We start from the raw sequence: 20,716 nt of genomic DNA, 5'->3' as shown, positions 1-20,716 counted from the left end.
GGGCAGATGGTACATGTCCTGTTTTGCATGTGAGGGAACTGAGTCTTGGCAAAGTTAATAGGCTCTAACTCCCAAAGGCCCAAGGCTCTTTTTACTTCATTTCTACATACACCTTTGTCCAAAGACACCTCTTGACACGCAGATGAGGGCTCCTCTGGGACCATACAGGGTGGAGGGTTCTGGGGGCTGGAGGTGGGGTGGAGAAAGGGAGAAAGAGCCCCACGTCCCCAGATGGGTACCTATGGTGACATGGCACAGGCCCAGTCTAAGGCTGTTATCACAGTTCAGCTATTTTGCTTAAGGTGTGGCAGGAACTTTGCCTCATTCTGTCCTAACCTCCGTCTTGCATCATACATTATTCCTGAAGCTGAAGAACACAAAGCTCTGCCCAAGAGCTGAGAGGGAGAGGCAATAAAGAGACTGAATGTCCTAACTTCGAATCCTAACTCCACCACTTCCAAGCCGTGTTGCCTTAGGCAATTTCTGTGCCTCTTCTCTAAAATGGGGCTAAAAATGTGTTAGTGTTGTTGTGAAGATAAAATAAGTTAGTGTATGTCTGCACCTTGGAGACTGCCAGCCACAGAAAGCACAGCTTAGAGAAACTACTGCCTTGTTTCTAGCGACTGTTCAAACCTGGGAGAGCCTGCCTCAACAGCCTGGCCCCCCATCACATTCTTTGTATCTCCTGAGAAACAGCAGCCCTGGCTCCAGACTAAGGCTGGCGCTGGAGTCTGGAAGCAGAGCAGACCGAAATGTGTAGGAGTCCAGGTTGCAGCTGCACACACGACACACTAACTTTATTAACATTCATACAAAAGTAAACTTTTCTAGAAATGTTCTCTTCTGGTAGAGGGAGAGATCTGAGTGGCATGTGGCGGGAGGGCTGGGGGAAGAGGCCTGGGGTGGGGGTGGGGAGCCAGAGTATGGGCCACAGAGGCAGGACAGCAGGCAGCAGGGGCTGGCAAAGCATGAGGAGCATACCACCCTGGTATGTCCACATTGAAGGGTGGAGGGCATCCACATAGACTTGTTGGGAGCCAGAAGGGTGGAAGATGGGGCTGGGAACTCAGGCAGGAGAGGGCCCTGGGTGGACTTGCTGCCCATGACTTGCCTCTCTTCCTGGATGTCCGTCAGCTCCCTCATGGGATGCCCCAGGGATGCCCTGGGCTCTGGCATGAGAGAGGCTGGGCAGGTTGGCCCTTCCCACTTCCCCTTCCTTACACAGTCCTCTTGGAAGGACTGGACATGCCCAAGAGGGGCCCAGGTGGCAGAAGCAAGAGGGGTTAGTGAGGAGTGGGTACACAGATAGATGATCACAGAGGCGAAGAAGGAGCAGAGGCTGGGCTGCCCGTGGAGGGGTCCCAGGGGTCTCACTGGGGCAGGGCCTTGAGGATGGCATTCACCTCCTCTGCCACAGCTGTCAGGGCAAATTCAAACTGGTCCTGGGGAAGGGCAGTGGGAGGAAAGAGGGTCACAGGGAGGCTTGGCCTCTGCTCCTGTCTCAGGGGGCTTTTGGGAGTGGGAGTTGGGGAGGTCACTTGGGAGAGGGGGAGTCCTCCTGGGGGAGGCATACAAGCAGGCTGCTGCTGGTTTCCTTGGGGAAGGGTGACAGCTAGGGTTGGGGCAGGAAGGGACAGTCACCTTAGAGCGGACAAGGCCAGGCCGCTGGTCACGGACATGCTCCAGGGTGGCAGCGATGTCAATTTCCTTTACTCCTGGAGGGGGGTGGGGCACAGGGCTGCTCAGGGGGTGTCCAGAGGAGATCCAGAAAGCCTGGGGCATCCTGGGGTGGGAGACTTGAGGATTGGGCAAAGAATGGGTGACAGCCTGGCCCTCCATGAAGTCCTGTGGCCCAGGGGCTGGGCTGTGGGCACCGTGGGGAAGGCCCTCACCTTTCGCCATGCGGTTCAGTACCATGTCGATGAGGATGTAGGTACCAGTCCTCCCTGCACCATCGCTGAAACAGGAGATGGTGAGAGGCTCAGCTCAGGACCCAGCGGGAAGGGGGTAGGGACATGGAGGTTGGGGGTAGGGAGGACACTGGTGGAGCCGTTAGGATTGGCTTGAGGAGGGTATGAGTGAACCAAGGTTGAGGGATTGATCACAGCACCTGAACCCTGGGACTTGGGCTTGAGTGGGGAGCCTGTGATCCATGGGTGTCATTTGGGCAGTGAGCCAAAAGAAAAGGAGAGCCCTGGCTCAGCCCAAAGCAGGAGGCAGCCAGAGGACATGGCGATGGCCCTTTGGACTTTCTGGCCAGCCAGGCTTTTGTTCAGCAAAGTTTGTGTGTGAATGATAATGATAAATATTTTCAACTTTGTGGGCCATATCTAATCTGTTGCACATTCTTTTTTTTTTTTTTCCTTTGGCCATTTAAAAATGTGAACACTATTCTTAGCTCATGGGTTATTAAGAAAACACAGATGGTATGCTGAACTTGGCTCAATGGCTGTGCTTTGCTGGCCCTGAGGGGCCAGGCAGACACGTGCACGGGAGGTGTCCACAGGGAGGAGAACCAGAGAGGGGGGTAATCAGGAGCACCACGCCACAGGGCCCTGTAGCCTGGGAAGCAGGCCCCCTGCCATCCCCGCTCCCTCCCACTGCCCCTTCCCACACCTGCAGTGGACGATGATGGGGCAGGAGCGGCCACGGTAGCACTTGTTCACCTTCCTGCAACCAGAAATGGGTGTGAGGGCCAGGGGCCTCCCACAGAGGGAAAAGGAACATTTGTGGGCCTCTCTTCCTTTTCTCCCCCATGCCCAAGACAGAGGAGGGAAGAGGGCGGGATGGAGAGTCAGGGCTGGAGGCAAAGAACCAGAGGTGGTTCTGGATGGCACTGGGCGTGTCTTGTCACCTATGAGCTATGAGTCCAAGCTGTGCCCCTGGAACAACTGACTTGACCTCTTTGAGCCTCAGTTTTCTTACCTTGAAAATGGGGGTGCTAATAATAGTAATCTTCTTAAGGTTCTTAACATGATTAAGTGAGATAAGCCATGTAAAGAACTAAGTGCAGCGTCTGGCACACGGTAAGTGCTCGATAAATGGTAGTACTGTTAATAATAAAACACAATAATATTAATAGCCACCTCTACCAGAGGTATAGGTTGGATAGGCTTTCTGGTGACTTCCAGGATATCATTCTTGCCACATTCCTGCTCTGCCCCTCAATCCTCCTCTACAGCTGCCCAGGCTGTTCCTTTCCCCACTCAGGCTCCTTGTGATCCTCCTCAGCAGTGAGATCAGGTAGCCTTGGAACACAGAGTTCCTCTGGCTAGGGAAGGACAACCCCTCAGCTCTGTGGTTGGGTCATATTCAGACTTGGGGTCCACTTGGACCTCAGATTTTTCTCTCCTGCTCTGACCACAGTTCAACAATGAGCAGGGGGGTTCTCCCTCCTTCACTAGACCCAGTCTAACCTGCCCTTGTCCCTTATGACTTTCTGGCTTTGAGGGTCTCCTGAAGAATCTTGATACCCCCAGTGGGCCAGAACTAGGGAGGACCTTCTTAGGGGTTGTTGGATTGTTTCAGGGGGAACTTGGAACTTGGTGATTCTCCCAGATTCCCCACACTTGCATGGGCCAGGTGACTTAGAGTGGTTTTATAGGAGTCCACATGGTTTTCTAGAACATTGTCCAGAGGGCTGGGGTTGAACAGAGGTTACAACAGTGGTTCTCAATTGTTTAACGCTAATGACAATAAATAGTATCTAGAATTAATTAAGCCCTTGCTATGTGCTAGGTACTTGAACTAAATTTTACAGACTTTATCCCATTGACTCTTGTAACAACCCTCTGAAAAATGGGTCATCATCCTCATTCCACAGGTAAGGAAACAGAGGAAGGCCAAGGAACTTGCTTGGGGTCACTTCCGGGGACTTAAAAAAATTATTTTGCCTTCCCTCTGGTGGGCTTTCACCAAGCTATATTTATTAATTAATAATAATTATTATATACTGCAATTAATTTGTTCTGGGTGTCTAATGCCAACTGAGTGTACATAATTCCAGCCTATAGCAAAGGAACAGAACCTTTCTGGCTTACCTGTGCAGCCTTAAGACAGGTCCATGCACTATATATGCACTTCTCTAAGGATTTTTAAAATGTGGGAAACAAGACATAGCTCTGATACCCGTGGCATCGCTTTTGAGAAGCCTGTGCCTTGGGCCCCAGGGACCCCAGGTAGAAACCATTGTCCAGAGGCTCAGAAACTGTCCCCAGATTCCCACCCTGGCTCTCTCCTCTGCTCCCTGCCCAGCACCTGGAGACCTCAGCCAGTCTGGCAAGGGGCAGGAAGCAGGAGGGGGCTGCAGTGTGGGTGAGGCTCCTGCCAGTGGTGGCAGGCTTCACTTGTCTGGGGAGAGGAAAGGCCAGGGGCTGCTGGAGGCTTGGGCCTGGCTGTGGTTTCAGGTAAGTCCCTCAGTCAGCTTCCTGTTCCAGCCCCCACCCACTTCCACTGAGTCCCCAGACTCCAGAGATCCCCCTATACCTCCTTTGCCCACTTCCACTGAGTCCCCAGACTCCAGAGATTCCCCCCCATACCTCCTTTGATAGCATTTGCCTTCACCCTCGGTTCCCCCAGCCCCCAGCTCTCCCAGCAGCCTTCCAGTGGTCCCTGGGCCCACATATTCTGATTGTCCTGTTCATGCAGCAGCCACACCTGCCAATGATCACTTTTGTGACTATGCAACTGGAGTGAGAATACTAGCTGCAGACCACAAAAATGACACTGGCAGCTGTGAGAGGGAAAGAGAGAGACAGAGGTGGTGGGGAGGGGAAAGACAGGGATGGGGAGACAGGCAGATGGAGGGACAGACAGAGAGAGGCAGAGATAAATAGGGAGAGGTGGGAGGGAGGTGGAGAAAAAGAAGGAAGAGAAACAAAGAGGGGAAGAGGCTCAACAGGAAAGAGGTGCTGAGAGGGAGAGAGAGAGACAGAGAGAGATGGAGAGAGATAAAGAGATGAGGGGAATGGGGGAGAGAGAAGAGAGACGGAAGGGAGAGGGAAAGAGGAGGAAAGACAGAGAGAAATAAAAACAGAGGCAAAAAGAGAGGAGTAAAGGGGAGCTGGGTGGGAGGGGGCAGGAGATGGGGGGACAAGCAGACAGAATGTGCTGGAGACCTGAGCGAGCAGGACAGGAGGCAACAGAAAGGAGAGACAGGAGGCAGGGGTCAAGCAGAGGGAGAGAAGGACAGAGGGATGGAGCCAGGAATAACGTGAGTCCTGTTTGGGGGACGGAGGAGATGGAGAAGGAGCCAGACTCCAGAGGCAGGGAGAAAAAGAGGCAAGAGAGGGAGCCAGCAGAAACGCATCTGGACTGCAGGGGTGGGGGGTGGGCACAGCAAGACAGGGCTCCTGTCCTGGTCTGGAGTCCGGACGGGGCACGGGAGGCCAGAGGCAGTGGCTCCACGTCTGGTGGAGGGTCTGCATCCCACGACCTGGGGCCCCAGAAGGACCTGGTGGGCTGGAGATGGTGGGGAGCCTTGCTCCTGCGATGCTCCCTCCCCAGCTCCTCGGAGCCTCCCTGGAGGCTGCCCCACTACCCAGACTGCCCCAGACCCGCGCCCCTGCTCCTCGCGGGGCTCGGGGAGCTCACCTGCGGAAGTCCAGCAGGGGCCGCGTGGAGGCCGGAGTGCCCTCTGCCGGCCAGCTGAGGAAGTGGAACTGTGTGAGCGTGCGAGTCTCCTGGGTCTGCACGTTCTTCAGGTAGAAGCTCCGCACCAGGAAGTCCTCGCACCAGATGTGCTCCGATACCAGGTTTACCTGCGGAGAAACTCGTCAGGGCCTCTCCACATCTACGTGCATGTTCCTCGGCCTCTCCAAATCCTCGAGCCTTCTAAGCCAGTTCAAATTCTAAATCCTTCAGGACGTTTATGAATCTCCTGCTCCACTGTCCCATCTGTCCCCAAGAACCTTAGTTGTCTGTCACTTATCTACTGTTAGGACAACTGGTAGCTTTTCCATCTAGACACAACTACTGTGAGCTTCCTGAGGACAGAATTTCTCCTTCTTCCTCACAGTTCAGCAAAGTGTCTGTGCTACAAACACACCATGAACTTTGACGAAATTCAGTATTTTAATTTGATTTTTCAAATCAAACAATCAAGAGCAAGACCAATACATAATAATAATAAAACTACTATCCAGTGCCCATCTGGTAATGAGAAGCTTTATTTCTGCACCTTTCATAATAGGTCCTTACAAATGCTTTATGGCCCTAGACTGGACACACACACATGTATGTATGTGAAAATATGTGTGTATCCATATATATGTTTACATACATATATGTTCATACATGTATGAATGGCCCACCATCCACTTTCCCTCCTCCCATTGTCCCCCAGCTGTGGGGTCCAGCTGACCTCATATACGTGGTAGAGGGAAGAGCCCTCATCTGGCCAGTAGCGGTCACACTGCTTAACACCATCCTCCACCAGTGGGGTCAGCATGACGATGACAGTGCAGCCACTCTCCCACACCATCTAGGGACAGAGATCCACGTAAGCTTCATTCTAACCTCCCTGGGACCTGGCTGGCCCTAGCTGCCCACAAGGGCCCCCGGTCCCTAGAGAAGCTCTCCCTCTAAGATCCTACCTGCCAGAAGTCTGCGATGGTGTGGGACAGCGGGCCCTGTGTGGCTATGTAGGCTGGCATCCGAGGGTCATGCTCAATCTAAGGGTAGGTAAGACACATCGTGAGCCAGAATGGGAGATGCCACTATAGAGAGGGTTGATCAAAGGGAGTAGGCCAGGGTCTAGGGGAGCCTGAGAACCCCCCAATCCCATGTTAGGAGATCAGACCCCATGATTCCAGATCCTCATGTGGGGTGGATGCCCTGCCTGTCCCATCACCCTGTCTGCTCACCTGCTCTGGGCCCAGGTGACTATATAAGGAAATACGGTTTATGGGGGCGGGATAAAAATGGGGCAGAGGTGGGGGCTGGAACCAGGGCCACTCACAATGGGGCTGGCATTGATGTAATCGCTCCGTGAAGGGCTGCTCTCCACCTTCAGCTTGATGCGAGCGTGGTCATCTGCACAGACCCCACATCCCACACAATTGCCCCTCCAGTCACTGGGGTCCTGGCACCTCAGTCAGTCAGCCTGAGCCAGGAGCCCAGCCCTTTCCCCCAAGCCCTCCAGAGCTCCCAGCACAGAGAGGGCTGGGCAGGGATGGCCAGCAGGACTCACTCACAGGGCAGGAAGTCGGGGTGGCGGTTCTTTTTGATGTTGCCCTCTTCCTGGGCCGTGGTGCAAGTGTCGGGCTCCGCCTGGTAGGCACACAGGGCCTGCCACTCCTTGGCCAAGCGGTCCCGGTTCCGTAGGTGGTCCTCCATGTATGCCTGCAGGGGCACCACAGCAGGGTCTGGGTACACTGACAGCCCTGCCTCTCCCACCATCCTGGTCCCTCATCCATTCTGGGCCCAGGCCCTGTCCTGACCAGAATCATGTGTCCTGTGGAGATGTCCATGTTGGCCTGGGCGGGCTCCTCGCACCAGGATGGGGTGCTGCTGTGGGAGCTGGGGCTGGCCTGGGCTGCATCGCTGAACTGGGAGGACACGCTGCTCACCCGAGAAGGCTCAGGCGGACCCTCTGCCCGGCTGAACAGGGACTTTGTGGCCACGTGCTGGCGGCACAGGTCCTGCAGGAGAAGAAAGGGTCCGAGGTCCAAGGTTCCCTGAAGCCTTTTCAACAGAGTCCTGGATTCAATCCTGGATCCCTGGGCTCGTCCTTGATTGATTTAGAATGCAACCCATCTCCTCTGGGGTAGGATCTCCTGCCCTGGCCCTCATCCTTCTCTGGGCTGTTCTGCTGGGATATTGCCTAGGAGAACCTCAGATATTATAGAATGGAATCCCAGAACCCCAGAATCAAAGCACTGGGGAGAACTTTAAGAACCATCTGCTCCCAATTCCCATCCATTCAAAATGCCACACAGCACCCCCACTGTGGCTTCTCTAGCCCCTGCCTGGACATTCCCAGGGAAGGGTGTGCGCTCTCCATCCAACTCCCCACCCACACCCTACGCGAGACCCAGACTCCCAAGCCCCTTCCATAACCTCCACCAACAAGCTTCTGGGGTTGCACACCTGGTACTCAAAGGTAGTGTCCCCATGGGCTCCTTCAGGTCCCAGGGCTGCCAGGCGCTCCTTGTCCCGCTGCCGCACATGCTGCCGCACACACAGAGCCACTGCAAGAGCCACTAGCAGCCCAGCCACACCTGCCACAGCCACCAGAGTGAGTAGCACCGAGCGCATGGGAGACGTGCCTCGGGCTGGTCGGGGAAGGACTGCAGCTGCCTCCTCCCTCTGTGGGAACAAAGTTGGAATCAAGAGATACAGTGGCAGGAGTGGATTTAGGAGCTCTCCTCACCCTGTCCCATGGCACAGTCCCTGAGGATACCTACTGGGGCAAAGCTGGGGGTGGGGGTGGGGGGCAAGAGCATGGAGTACAGGCAGAAGGGCTCAGATAGACCCAAGATCCTCTTTCTCACTCCCCATCAGACCAACTCAACCACACTGTACTGTACGAGACTTAGTGACTGACCCATTTAGGAGGTTGTGCATTTAACAATGTATGTAGAAAACTGTAGAAAGACCCAAGGAATTAAATAGTAGAATGTGAGGCATCAGTGTTGGGTGAAGAATAGAAACATATTTTGAGTTTAATGTCCATTCTGCTTAGGATTTTCCCTTGGAATTTAGAGACTGCTCCAGAAGGCTGTGGACATCTCAGATACTCTTCCAAGATTGCTGCCTCCTTATAAAAGGCGGGTCCCGCAGGGAGGCCATCTGCTGGGGCCGCTGGAGCCATCTACTGGTCAGAAGGGAAATTGCATGGGGGGGCTTTGGTCCAGGCAATGGCCCACCAGGTATATGAGGGTAAGCTCTGGTTCTCCTGTCGTTTGCCTCTATGTGGGTAATATTAGCCCTTTGGGGTTTTGACTGATTCTCCAGTTAGCTCATACCTGCCCCACTCCTGTCTGCAAGATCTGGAGCCCTGTCTGTGCTTCCAGTTCGGACTTCACCAGCCCTGCAGGGAGGACATAGGTCAGACTCTCTGCAGCCCCATGTAGTCTCCACACTGTATCTTGCTATGCCAGGTGGCAGGCAAGAACCATGTGGGCTGGGAATATTTTAAGGGGAGCATCAGCCACCGGCCTTGATATATTCTACCAGGGCTGGGGTTGGGGCCAGGCAGTATTTACCAGCTTGCTGGGTCACATCAGCCAAAGACACGTTCTGTTCATTGTGCCGGATGCGGAAAGTGAGGGCTGGTCCCACCACACTGCCAAATAGGAACTACGTCACTGCCTCACCCACCATAGACAGCAGACTCTAAAAGGCCAGCTTTGGCCCTCTCCCCATTAGAAATGGGGCTGGAGATGATCAGAGATGCCCTACATGGGCATACTGGGTAGGGCTAGGCATGTCAGAACCTTCAATGCAGCTGGGAGCATCTCTCACCCCATCTTGGCCCCTTATCCAGTGGTTGTCTTGCCTTCCTCCCCTGAGCCCCTCCAGCCACTTCCCGCATCAGGCCACCTTCCAGATCCCTGCTGCCCCAGCCAGATGCCAGCCCCACCTGATGTTGATAAAGCTGCCTGAGGACACGTGCACATGCTCAGCCAGGATCTCCAGCAGCTTCACTCCCACAGCCAGACTCAGGGGCCTGGAGGTGGGGAGCAGACAGAAGAAGGAAAGTGGAGAACCCCTTGGCCACTTTCTTGAAACAAGCCACCTTCAGGGGTACAGAGCAGCCCACTGCCCTGTCTACTTCACATCTGGATTTCTGCTCTCAGCGCTCTATCAGGCAGGCCAGCCCAACCCTCAGGGGATTGGAAGGCTTCCCCAGGCTGCAGCCCTTACTTCTGGTCAGTGACAATGTAGCCATACTCCTCTGCAGAGGGCCAAGTTGAGGGCTGCCTCACCACCGTGGGCTGGCTCTGGCCCACTGGACTTTTCTTCTCCAACAGCACAGGTGTGGCAGAGGGGTCAGCAGCTCCGGGGGGCTCAGAGGGTCCAGAGATCAACACCTGCTGGGCTTTACTGGAGGTGCGGCTGGCTGTGGAGTATCCAGGCAGGGTGAGTGTGGGGGACGGAGGCTCTGCTGTGTCTCCACCCTGTACCTGCTCCTCCATGGTCTGTTTAGAAGAGAGGATAGAGGTGTGGTCTCTGGACAGTGGAGGAGCATGGGGGAGGGGGACCCACTCCTGGACTTGAGCTCCCTGCAGAGGAGCTCAGGACTTAATTCTTTCTAGCCCCAGGGCCCAGGGCAGCACTGGACACAAACAGGGCACCCAGAAAGGTAAGCCAAGTGAGTGAATGAGTGAATAAAGGATTGAATGAGTAGAACATGGTCAGTAACAATCCACAAGATGGGCTGGAGTGGGATAACCTCCAAAGTGAGGGACATTAGGGTTAGGGGAGATGAACAGGCAGGCATGGTTTTTAGACTTTTGTTAAGCCCACAAAATCTTTGAGGTCCAACATGAATCAGATATAGCTGCTCAAGCTACGAGGTAGGGGGCGGGGGCGGGAGGGGCAGGGGCAGGGGAAGGAGTCTGCAGCTCCACTGAGGATCATCAGATCTGAAGTGATTGTAGTGGAAGCAGTGCAAAGCTGGTTTCTAGTCCCAGCTCTGCTCTCACCTTGAAGCAAGACCTCAGGCAATGACTTGCCATTTGGGCCTTGGTTCCCCTAGAATGAGGAGTTGGAGGATGCAGATGCTGGGTCCTAATCCTGAGGTTTAGATTTTGGCAAGGGGATGTGTTGCCATGGGGCACTTAGAGGTCAGGGAGGTGCCACAAACTTACTTTCTTGATGTCAGCTCCAATATTTACAACCCCTCCTGTAAAGATAGGAAAAACAAGACTCTGGGCAAAGGGCCAAGGCTAAGGTCCGCACAACACAGGTGGGAGAAAGGGTCCGAGGCCCTGGATCTGTTACATTTGCTGTAGCCTCTCTCCCCTGTCAGTGACCAGCACCTGTCATTGGTCTCATCCTAAGCATGGCCTTGTACCTTTTCGCTTTTGCCTTATAATTCCTTGTTCTCTCAACGCCTCCTTCTGTTATTGACCACACCTCTCAAAAAGCTGTTCTTTGTTCAGACCTCCTCTACCCATCAATTACTGGCTTCTATGCATTGCCTCCACCCTTCCTGAGGTCCTCATTATCATCAGCCGCCTTCCCTGGTGCCTTGTGATCCCTGCTCACAGCCTGTGGGCCTTTTTCCATTGCTTCCACCCTCCAGTTCTCTGCTGACCCTACTCCTCAGCTCACCACTCCAATCTATTGCTCCCTGCTCTTTGCTGGCAACGACTGTGTCTCTTGTCTCAAAAGAACTCCCTTCCTGGATCCTGACCCTTCCCCTCTAGGCTGCTTCCTGGGTCTTAGAGGTGCGGCAAGAGGCCTCCACGGAGTTAGTAGCTGCTACTCTCTTTGCCTGGACACTCACCCAGATTCCGTCCTGCTCCCTTGGGCAGCAGCTGTAGCAGGGTTGAGAGGGTGGAGAGCTGCTCAGGGGTCAGCTGGCGCAACTCCACCCCATAGCCTGCCAGCACAGCTGCCAGTCTCTGCAGGGTTACATCTGCCAGGGGGAGCCAGACGCAGAGCTTAGGGCTGGGGGCTGGATGAACTTATGGGATGTATTGAGGGGTGGGAGGAGTCTAGTGCTTTCAGAGCTTCTTCTCAATTACCAGGATCCTGATGCCCTCCTCTTCTAGCCCTCGTCCACACTCTGGGGGGAAGACCTTTGGGGGTCAAGACTAACTCATAACTCAGGCCACCAGGGACATTTTGACTGTCCAGCAAAAGAAGAGTCACATCATCCCTATGTTCACTGTATCCCCACTGCCTACCTACTGGCTGGCATAGATCAGGTTGTCAGTAAGGCATTAGTTAAAATGTAGGAATGAACTTGAAGGGCAAAGTAACAAATGCGTGGTCAGTCAGGAAGAAGCTCCAAAAGGAGCCCCCACAGGCATGGAGCAGATGCTGAAGTCTGTTACCTGGCTGCTCTGCCGGGGAAGGAGGCTTCTCCCTGGGATCCTCTAGTCCTTCCTCCTCATAGCCCTCTGTGGGGTCCTCTGCATGGCTGCTACCCCCTTGCTCTGGCAGCCTTGGAGCCTTGGCCCTGCTGGGCACTGGTGGCTCCTGGGCAAGGTAGAGCAGCCCTGACTCCTGGAAAAGCTGAGCAGGTGAAGGCCCTGGAGGGTCCCCGTAGGAGTGGCCAGGGTGAGCCCCAAACGTGCTCTTGGAGGCAGTTCTGCTGAAGAGGGCAGGGGGTCCAGCCTTGGGGAGGGGGCTGACACTGACCATCCCTGGAGAGCTCTCTGGGCCCCGGGAGCCATCACGGGAGGCAAACTGTGGGAAACCAGAGATCCAGGTAAGGGCAGAAGTCAGGGCAGAGGTGGAGGGTAAGGGCAGGGCCAGTGTCTAGGGCTCACCTGATGGAACAGATAGGGTTGCAACACGGCAGGCTCATAACTCAGGGCAGAGTGGGGGGGCTGTGGGGGCAGCAGTAGATGCTCCAAAAGAGGGGGCAGCAGCTCAGCCTGCAGGGGGGACAGTGGGGAGCCTACCCCAGCTCTGCCCCCACCCACTGGAGGGCGAGGAAGCCGGTGCTGGGCTGCAGCAGGGGAGCCAGTGGGGATGCCCTGTAAAAGCAGCTCCCCAGCGGGACCTGGTCTTCTGGGCACCAAGCCAGATCTGGGGAGGAAAGCAAAGTGTGTGTGTGTTGGTTGTGTAGGGGGCAAAGGCATACAAACCCTATGAGGCAGAGATGTAGGGACCAGACAGGCTCAGCAGTTTAGAGTAAGCCTGACCTCTCAAAAAATGAGGTAGCCCCAGGAGAGGAGAGAGTAGCACGGGGGAGGAACAGAGGGCCAAGCCTGGGGCAGAGTCATCACCAGCCTGGTGAGCGTGTCTGGGTCCCTGAAACACAGCGGCAGAAGCTAGGGAAGCATGAGCCTAGGGACGGAGAAGGGGAGAGCAGGAGCAGGGGAAGGCAGCCAGGAGTGTCTAGAGATGAACTGTGGCTTCAGCTTGCCCCCCACCCTGTGTGCATGGCCCTACACCTGGCTCTCCAAGTACCTTTTCAAACATTCAATACTGTGGCCCCCTTACTGTGCCTAACACCTGCCCCACTCTGCCTTCTTCATCCTGGTATCATCTGAGCCCCATGGCCCTCATTTACTTTCCTCTGCTTTACAGAGTTTGAACAATGCCATCAAAAACCTTAATCATAAAAAGATGATGGTATATTCACAATCCCATATAGAAATGAACTGAACATTAAAAAACTTCAGTCCAACAAAATTCTAATCTGCCCCATGATGATTACTTTGATGCTTCTTTTAAAGTATAAAATGCCCAGTTTTTTCAAAACATTAAAAACGTGTCCCTGTTTTGCTGGATCCCCAGGAATGAACTCAGCTGCTACGGCGTGTGAATGTGTCAGATGACCACTCCTGAACCTCTTTTATCTGTGCCTCAGCCTGCTGGCCTTGGTGCCCATTTTCCTCCCCTTCCCTCTGACCAGCAGGCAGACCACAGACCCACCACCCTTACCATGTTAGAGTTGTTGAGAAAGGATGCCTACCTGTCCCTTGGGCGGGGCTCTAGGGGGCGAAGCCTGGGGATGCGCTCCATCTCCTGGGAGATCACATACTGAGTGAGGTCATCATGCCAGGACAATCCTGCCAGGGAACAGGACATGGTGAGGTTGGCTCATAGTCTGAGGGCACAGTAACAGGGACCAGTGGAGACCAAAACTTCACTGCCCCCCACTGCAGTGTATTGAGTTTGGTAGAGCAGAGGGCAGTGGAAGGCGTCCTGAGACATGGTGAGTGATCTGAGCTGTCCAGTTCCCAACTTGCAGGTACAGATTTTGGAGTCAGACTGCTTCCATTCACACTAGTTTTGAATCTTCTGCCATTTACTAATTTGACTTTCAGCAAATTGCTGACCCTGCATGGGACTCAACTCTCTCATCTGTAAAATGGGGGTTTATACCCCCTAAGATTGCTGTGATAATTAAAATAACACAGTATAAAGTGGTTCAAATAGTACCTGTTGTATAGTGAACTTTAAATAGCTATTATTATTATCATATTATTATTATTATAATTATTATTATCATCAGTATTATTCCTATTCTTATAGTTGGTGCTGAACCTTAGTTTTCTTTATCAAATGGGAATAATACATATTTCATGGGGCTGTAGTGGAGATCAAGTTCAGCTGGGGAAATGAAAGTACTTAGAAAATTCTAGAGCACTATACACATTTTAAACATTCATCACCATCATCATCACCTTATCCTGAGGCAGACCTCCTGTTTGACACATTTCCCTGTGAAACTGCTCTTCAGGAAAGGTCAGTCACCTATTCTAAAGAATAATCTCCTATTCACCACCCCAATTCCTTCTTCCTCACTTCTAGATTAATAGTCTGTGCTTCTCTTAACTCATATTCTGGCATCTACTAGCATCCATACTTGCCTTATTGCCTATCAACACCGATGAACTATCTGTGTTCCTATTTAAGTTCCATCCCCCAACTTGAGCATTAGATTTCATCCCCTGCTACCTACTTTAGAACATCTTCTCTATTTTCTTCCCTGTTTTCCTCCTCTATTTTCCCCTGTTCAGTGAATTATTCCCATTAGCATACAAACATGATGCAATTACTTTCATCTTAAAAAAACACTTCTTGACCTCACATTCTCCTCCAGCTATCACCCCACTTCTTTGCTTTTCTTTGCAGAAAGACTCCTTATCTATACTGGCTGTATCCAATTCCTTTCCTCCCATTCCCTCTTTTCAATCCTAATCCATCTATTCAGGATTTTATTCCCAGCTATTCTATCAAAACAGCTTTCATCAAGATCACCAGCGACTTAATCAAATCTAAATCCAATAGTCCATTCTCAGACTTATCTTACTTAACCTACCGTCATCATTTGGCACTGTTAACCCCTCTTTCCTCTGTGACACATTTTCACTTGGCTTCTAGGACACTAAATACTCTTGTTTTTCCTCCTACCTCACTGGCTGCCCCTTCTCAGTCTCCCATGTTGATTCTGCTCCTTCCTCTGGTCCTCTAAAATATCAGAATTCTGTAGGGCTCTTCCTAAAATATGCTCAATCCTTTGGTTATCTCATCTACCACATGAGTTTAATTAGCATCTGTATACCATAGAATTCCAAATTGATATCTCCACTCCAGTCCTCATTCTCTCTCTCTCTAAAAAGTCTGATCTCATATACTCAATTTCCCACTCTACCTGAACAGACATCTTAAACTCAATATATTCAAAACTAACATCCCTCTCCCAAGTTGATACTTCTGCATATTTAATGACATCTCCATCAACCCAGTTGTTCAGACAATAAAGACAATAAAACCTGGGTATCATCCTGACTCTTCTCTTTCTTTCATAGCCATATCCAATATTGCATGAAATAATGCTTACTACCTTAAAAATATATGCAGAATCCTGTCATTCCTCTCTACCTCCCTGCAACCACCCTGGTCCATGCTATCTCGTACATGAATTATTGTGGTAGCTTTTAATGTTCTCCCTGCTTCTACCCTTTACACGCTACAGTATACATTCCCAACATAGGAGCAAGCAAAATGCTGCATCCTTTCCCCCAGTACACACCTGACTGCATCTTCTATTCTACCTTTCCATCACCCCTCTACAGCTACACTGTAAAGGTGTTCTCCACGGTGTCTCATGGTAGAAATATGAGAAAACTCATATTCCTACTACAGGGCTTCTGTTCTCTTTGGTCTGGAAAACACTCCTACCTCCTTGATGTCTTTGTTCAAATTTCATGGTCTCAATGAAGTCTATCTTGACCACTCAGTTTAATACTGCAGCTTCCTACCTCATCATCTCTGCTCCCTTTATCCTGTTGTAATAAATTTTCTTCCATGGCATTTATCACCTTCTAACATACTATATATTTTCTAATTTATATAGTATCTTCTCTCCCTTCATCTCCCAAATATAAGCCCCAATAGGCAGAGATCTTTATCTGTTTTAGTCCTGATACATCCTAAGCACCTAAATTTATGCTTGCCACATAGTAAGTACTCAATAACCATTTGTTGAATGAGTGAATTGGATGAATAGGGTGTCCTCCTAGCTGAGGACTCCAGGATCATGGTTTTGGAGCACTCAGACAGTTCCAAGGAGTGGGATGCTCCTACAGAGATGGATGGTGGCTCTTTCAGTGGCTTCTTTTAGAAGCCTCCTCTAGATTCCTTCAGAGAGTCCAAGTATGAACAGCCTATCTCTAGGGTTCCACCCCTACTCCTGTCTTGCCCCCTTCTCCAGCAAGGTCTGGGAAGGTGGAGCTCCAGATGTGGCTGTGATAAGAATGTTTTATGAGGAGAAATCCTTGAGTCAGGTGACTCTCATTTCCCCATCCTTATCTAACCAAGTTTCAAATTCTCTTCTCCAGTGCACTTAGATCTCACCTTGGGACATGAGCTGTTGGAGCACACTTTGTAAGCGTTGAAGAACTGGGGAAGTGACTTGCAAAAGGGGCCGGGCCTGCCCCACTCCCACTTGGCACTGTCCAAACAAGCCATCTAAGAGCACAAAAGTGATGTCAGCAGGGCTTGGACAAGACGCTTTCCAAAGTCTAGGCTGCAAATGGGCAACACTCTCTCCATTTTTTTCTCTTGGCCTTAGAGAGCTCTGTTCCTCCAGGCCAGTACCTTTCTCTCCAAGCCCACTATCTCTTCTTCTTCCCAGGCCTCCCCCATACTTCTTTCTTATTGTGTCCCCTGTATTGTAAATCCTAGCCTGGGCCTTACTCACCCTGAATACAGACTTCAAGGTGAGAGCACAGTCTGCGGTCAAACAGGCAGCCTGTAGAGGGACAGGTGAGCAGAGGCTCAGACACCCACACATACAGAATGGTCAGATGGATGGACGGGTGGGGAGAGGGGGAAGCAGCTGGGTCCATTGTTCATTCTAAGGAAGGCTTTAAGCTGGGAGGAAAGTAGAGGAGAGGCCTAGAATTCTTAAGAGAAGGAAGCATAGGATCTGGCTTTGGATTTTAAGGATCTGCGTGCATGTCTGGATACTTTCCCTAAAAGGCTCAGTTTGTTTGAGTCTGGGGAGAAGAAGCCCTCGAGGTACACAATGGCGGTGACAGTGGACAATTATATACTTCTGCCCCCATACAATTACTTTGGGGGAGTTTCTGGCCAAATTCTGAGATAAAAGGGACTTTCCTTCCCAAACCTCCAAAAGCCTCCCAACTTTGATGGCCTGGGGCTACAGAGAGATGGAAACCCTAGCACATCTCTCCTCCGTGTGGGAAAGGGATAATGGTAGGGTGTCTCTAAGGCACTGCTCCCCTCTCTGTCCCTACAGTCGTTGGCCCCGTGCCACTGGCGCTGTCCGCGGTGCTGAAGCCCTGAGCCTGGCACCGCTGAGGCGTCTCCTGGAAGCAGTTAATAGGGGAGGGAGGGGTGCCAGGGCCAGGAGCAGCCACAAGACGTAACCCCTCCGCCCTTCCAGACTTTGGCTACCACCCTACCAACCTATAGCGCCACAGGAAGTACCCTGCATCAGTCTCCAAGCCCGGTGGGGAAGGAGGGCGCCAGACAGCTCGGCTGAGCCCCTTCCCCCACGCGCTCCCCCACCCTCCCCCGGCCCATGAGTCAGCGTTGACAGTCTCTGTCCGCTCGGAAGTGAGTCAGCACCGGGCCTGGCTGTGAGGAGGGGGACTAGAGAAGACCCCTCCCTCTTGTCTCTCTTCTTCCCCTCCCTCAGCTCCCCCTCTTATTGGAGATCAGACCCCAGCAGTCAGTGTCTCTAGATGTAAAGAGAAACCCTGGCCCCTTCCTCGGCCTGATCCTCTACGAGGAGCCGGGATCCCGATGCACGCGTCCCCAACTCTTACTGCTCAAAGATCGGGGTTCCCTCGTCATCCTCCTACCGCCACCCCCACCCCCCGGCCATCTCTCAGACCAGTCATCACTTCTTCAGAGCCTCGGGGCGACTTACTTCTCTCACGGGCTTGTAGCTAGTCTCAAAGTCCCTCTGTCCATAAGCTCCCCCATCCCTCCTCCCAAACCCGCAATCTTCCCCTGAGCCTGCTTCTCCTAGGTCCCGCCCCCGTATTCCCAGCCCCACCTCCAGGCCTACGCCCCTTTCCTCTCAGACGCCTTCTCATCTTCATCTCACAGTGCAGCCCCCTACCCTACTCCACACGCATATTCTACCTGAGCTTCCTACCTTCCTGAGACTCCCCCCGCCCCGAGTTTCGCTCTTCGCCCCCGCCCCAACCCCTATTTCCTCCTGACCGTGGGCACTAATGGCGCTGCAGCCTCCCGGCCGGCTGCTCAGCAGCAGGAGGCAGAGGAGCACCCGGAGACCCCCGGATCCCCCGGGACCCCCAGGCCGCCGCGGGCGCCGCATCCTTCCCGGCTCCGCGCGCTCGCTGCCCTGCCAGAGCCGCAGCGGTGCTGGCCGGGGCTAGCCGAGAGGGGCCAAGGCGGGGCCTGCTACTCCCCACCCACCTACGAGGCGGGGTCTATACGCCCCTCTAGCTGCAACTCGGCCAACTCGCGGCGGGTGGTGACGACATCTCCACCCCGGCCCTTAGGCTTATTTGCGTCATACCTGTCGTAAGAGCACTATCTTAGCGGGAGACCTACCCACCCTAGCCCTCCTCCACCAAATAGTAGACGCGTCACTAGAATTCCCACCTGGCCCCACCCCTTGTGACATATGCTTCTCCCCAAGGACTACCACATCCATCACCCAGTCCCAGGGTTGGCGAAAAGGGTTACAGTTGGGTTCAGGCGAGGAAAGAAGCGTGAGTAGATAGTATAAACCCTAAAATGGGGAGCATAAAAGTGAGTAGAATAGGTACCCACGCATCCCAGTTAATGGTCCTGGAGTCGTCCTTAAGAGCAGGAATGGTTATGCGTGTGCGCACCTGGAGTCCAATTCTAGCAATGCCACCTACCAGGGGTGTAACTTTGCAAAAGCTGGGAATTCGGGGGAGGGACCTAAGAGAAGCGGGCTTACGGGAAGATTGGGGGTTTGGGAGGAGGAATGGGGGTGCATGTTAGGGGCATGACATCTAATTCTCTAACATCATTTAATGATCAGCTCATATTCAAGTTTCTCATATTGTTTCCAAACATACCCTTTTTCAGCTTGTGTGTGTGTGAATTCAAAATAGGGGTCAATCAAAGAGCACATTGCCTTCGGTTATGCTTCTTCATTCTCTTTAAATTAGTATAGACACTACTTCCCCCACCCTACCCCATTTTTGTCGTTGAAGAGACCAAGTCAGGTTTCCTTTACAACTTACAAAGTTGCTTAACCTTTCTGCGCTCAGTTTCCTAATCTGTGAAATAGAGATGCTAATAATACCTGCCTCACAAGGTGGTTGTGAGGATTACATGAGTTAAACTTGTGGATCACTTGGAACAACGCAGCCTTGGCATATATTAACCATTGGATACATATTTGCTTTTGTTATTAGCCTTGACTCTCCTGTCTTTCACCCTCTCCCACCACAAACCTAGTAAGAGTCTTAGGTTTCCACCTGCAAGGCATATCTCCCATCAGTCTACTTCTCTCCATACTCACTGCTCTATCTAAAACACTGCATTCTTCATGACGAATATTATTGCAGTAATCATCTAACTAGTCTTTTGCTTCCCTTCCTGTCACTCATAAGCTAGGGAGTGAGCTTTCTAAAGTTCAAATTTGATCACTTTACTGTCTTGCTTTTCAATATAAATTTTCTAAAATACAAAAAGGATAGCAGTGCATAGTAAATACACTCATTATCTAACCTTAAGATATTGATTTTTTGAGATATTTGCTTCTTTTTTAATATTTAAAAGTAAATGATAGACATATTTCCCCTTATAAATATTTCAGTATACATCTCCAAGAAATAAGGATATTTTCCCACAGAACCCAAATGCCAGTATGACATCTAACAAAATGTATATATAATAAAATGTATATATCATATATATTAAAATTACATATTATAATATATAATAAATAAATATTATTATATAATAAATAGATATTCAAAAATTTATATATTCAATGTGTATCCCTAATATCACTTAGTGCTCAGCTCATATTCAAATTTCTCATACTGTTTCAGATATGCCCCTCTTCAGCGTTTTTTTTTTCCAAAATAGGACCACATTATGCTTGGTTATTTGTCTTTATTCACTTTAAATTAGCATAGACACAAAATTTATGTCCATCCATTCCTGCCCTGCTTTTTTTTAAACTTAAAAAAATGTGAATACTAGAAAATTTTAAGTTACATATATAAATTGTATGTTTACTGGACAACACTGACTTAGAAACTTCCTTTTTTTCTCATTCTTATAAGGAAAGACAGCTGGAAGAAGTTTGCATTCACATGGCAGAGACAACTGTACGTCCCCAAACTGTCATCAGCTGTTAGAGTTGATAGATATTTTCAATTTAATGTATCAAATATACTATCATTTCCTTTATTTTTAGGATTTTTGTTACCTTTGTAAGAAATCTTTTCCAACCTTTAGGATATGAAGTTATTTTTATACTATCTTGTAAATCCTTCATCTGCAAAATATTGTAGAATAGCATTTCAGCATCACCAAATGGCTTTAAGCTAAGGAATAAGTTTCATCATCATCTAATTCTTCTTATTGGCCTATG

General features: G+C 51.3%; 1 protein-coding gene across 7 annotated transcripts; it reads right to left on the bottom strand.

Moving 5' to 3' along the window:
* Positions 1-769: 769 nt before the first annotated feature.
* PTPRN (protein tyrosine phosphatase receptor type N) lies at positions 770-18,533 on the bottom strand. Of its 7 annotated transcripts, none has more exons than XM_017657696.3 (23): positions 18,334-18,533; positions 16,838-16,888; positions 16,492-16,605; positions 13,601-13,697; positions 12,447-12,708; positions 12,009-12,363; positions 11,456-11,587; positions 10,815-10,849; positions 9,868-10,142; positions 9,584-9,670; positions 9,207-9,286; positions 8,967-9,031; positions 8,089-8,307; positions 7,440-7,640; positions 7,194-7,341; positions 6,959-7,032; positions 6,594-6,671; positions 6,362-6,481; positions 5,593-5,759; positions 2,617-2,670; positions 1,893-1,957; positions 1,642-1,796; positions 770-1,442 (listed from the first exon to the last, which is right to left on the bottom strand). In XM_017657696.3, exons 1-23 carry the CDS (start codon positions 18,446-18,448, stop codon positions 1,371-1,373), a joined length of 3,021 nt encoding a protein of 1,006 aa, XP_017513185.2. In that variant the 5' UTR covers positions 18,449-18,533; the 3' UTR covers positions 770-1,370. The 7 variants fall into 7 exon arrangements, with proteins under 7 accessions (XP_017513185.2, XP_017513337.2, XP_036872278.1 ...); XM_017657848.3 differs by having other exon boundaries at positions 1,642-1,715; positions 18,334-18,532; XM_037016383.2 differs by lacking the exon at positions 18,334-18,533 and adding an exon at positions 18,035-18,121.
* Positions 18,534-20,716: the final 2,183 nt, after the last annotated feature.

Source organism: Manis javanica, chromosome 12 (assembly GCF_040802235.1).
Source record: "Manis javanica isolate MJ-LG chromosome 12, MJ_LKY, whole genome shotgun sequence".
Lineage (NCBI taxonomy): Eukaryota > Metazoa > Chordata > Mammalia > Pholidota > Manidae > Manis > Manis javanica.
The sequence above is the reverse complement of the archived record's forward strand: the minus strand, read 5'-3'. Positions and strand labels throughout refer to the sequence as shown.

Bases quoted from the DNA above. Each gene is read 5' to 3' on its own strand.
- PTPRN (XM_017657696.3), bottom strand. From the start codon at position 18,448: ATGCGGCGCCCGCGGCGGCCTGGGGGTCCCGGGGGATCCGGGGGTCTC. The intron at 9,287-9,583 runs GTGGGGCTGGCA...CCTATTTGGCAG, and splicing joins GGCAGCTTTATCAACATCAG to TGTGGTGGGACCAGCCCTCA. The intron at 7,033-7,193 runs GTGAGTGAGTCC...GGGTCTGTGCAG, and splicing joins CCACCCCGACTTCCTGCCCT to ATGACCACGCTCGCATCAAG.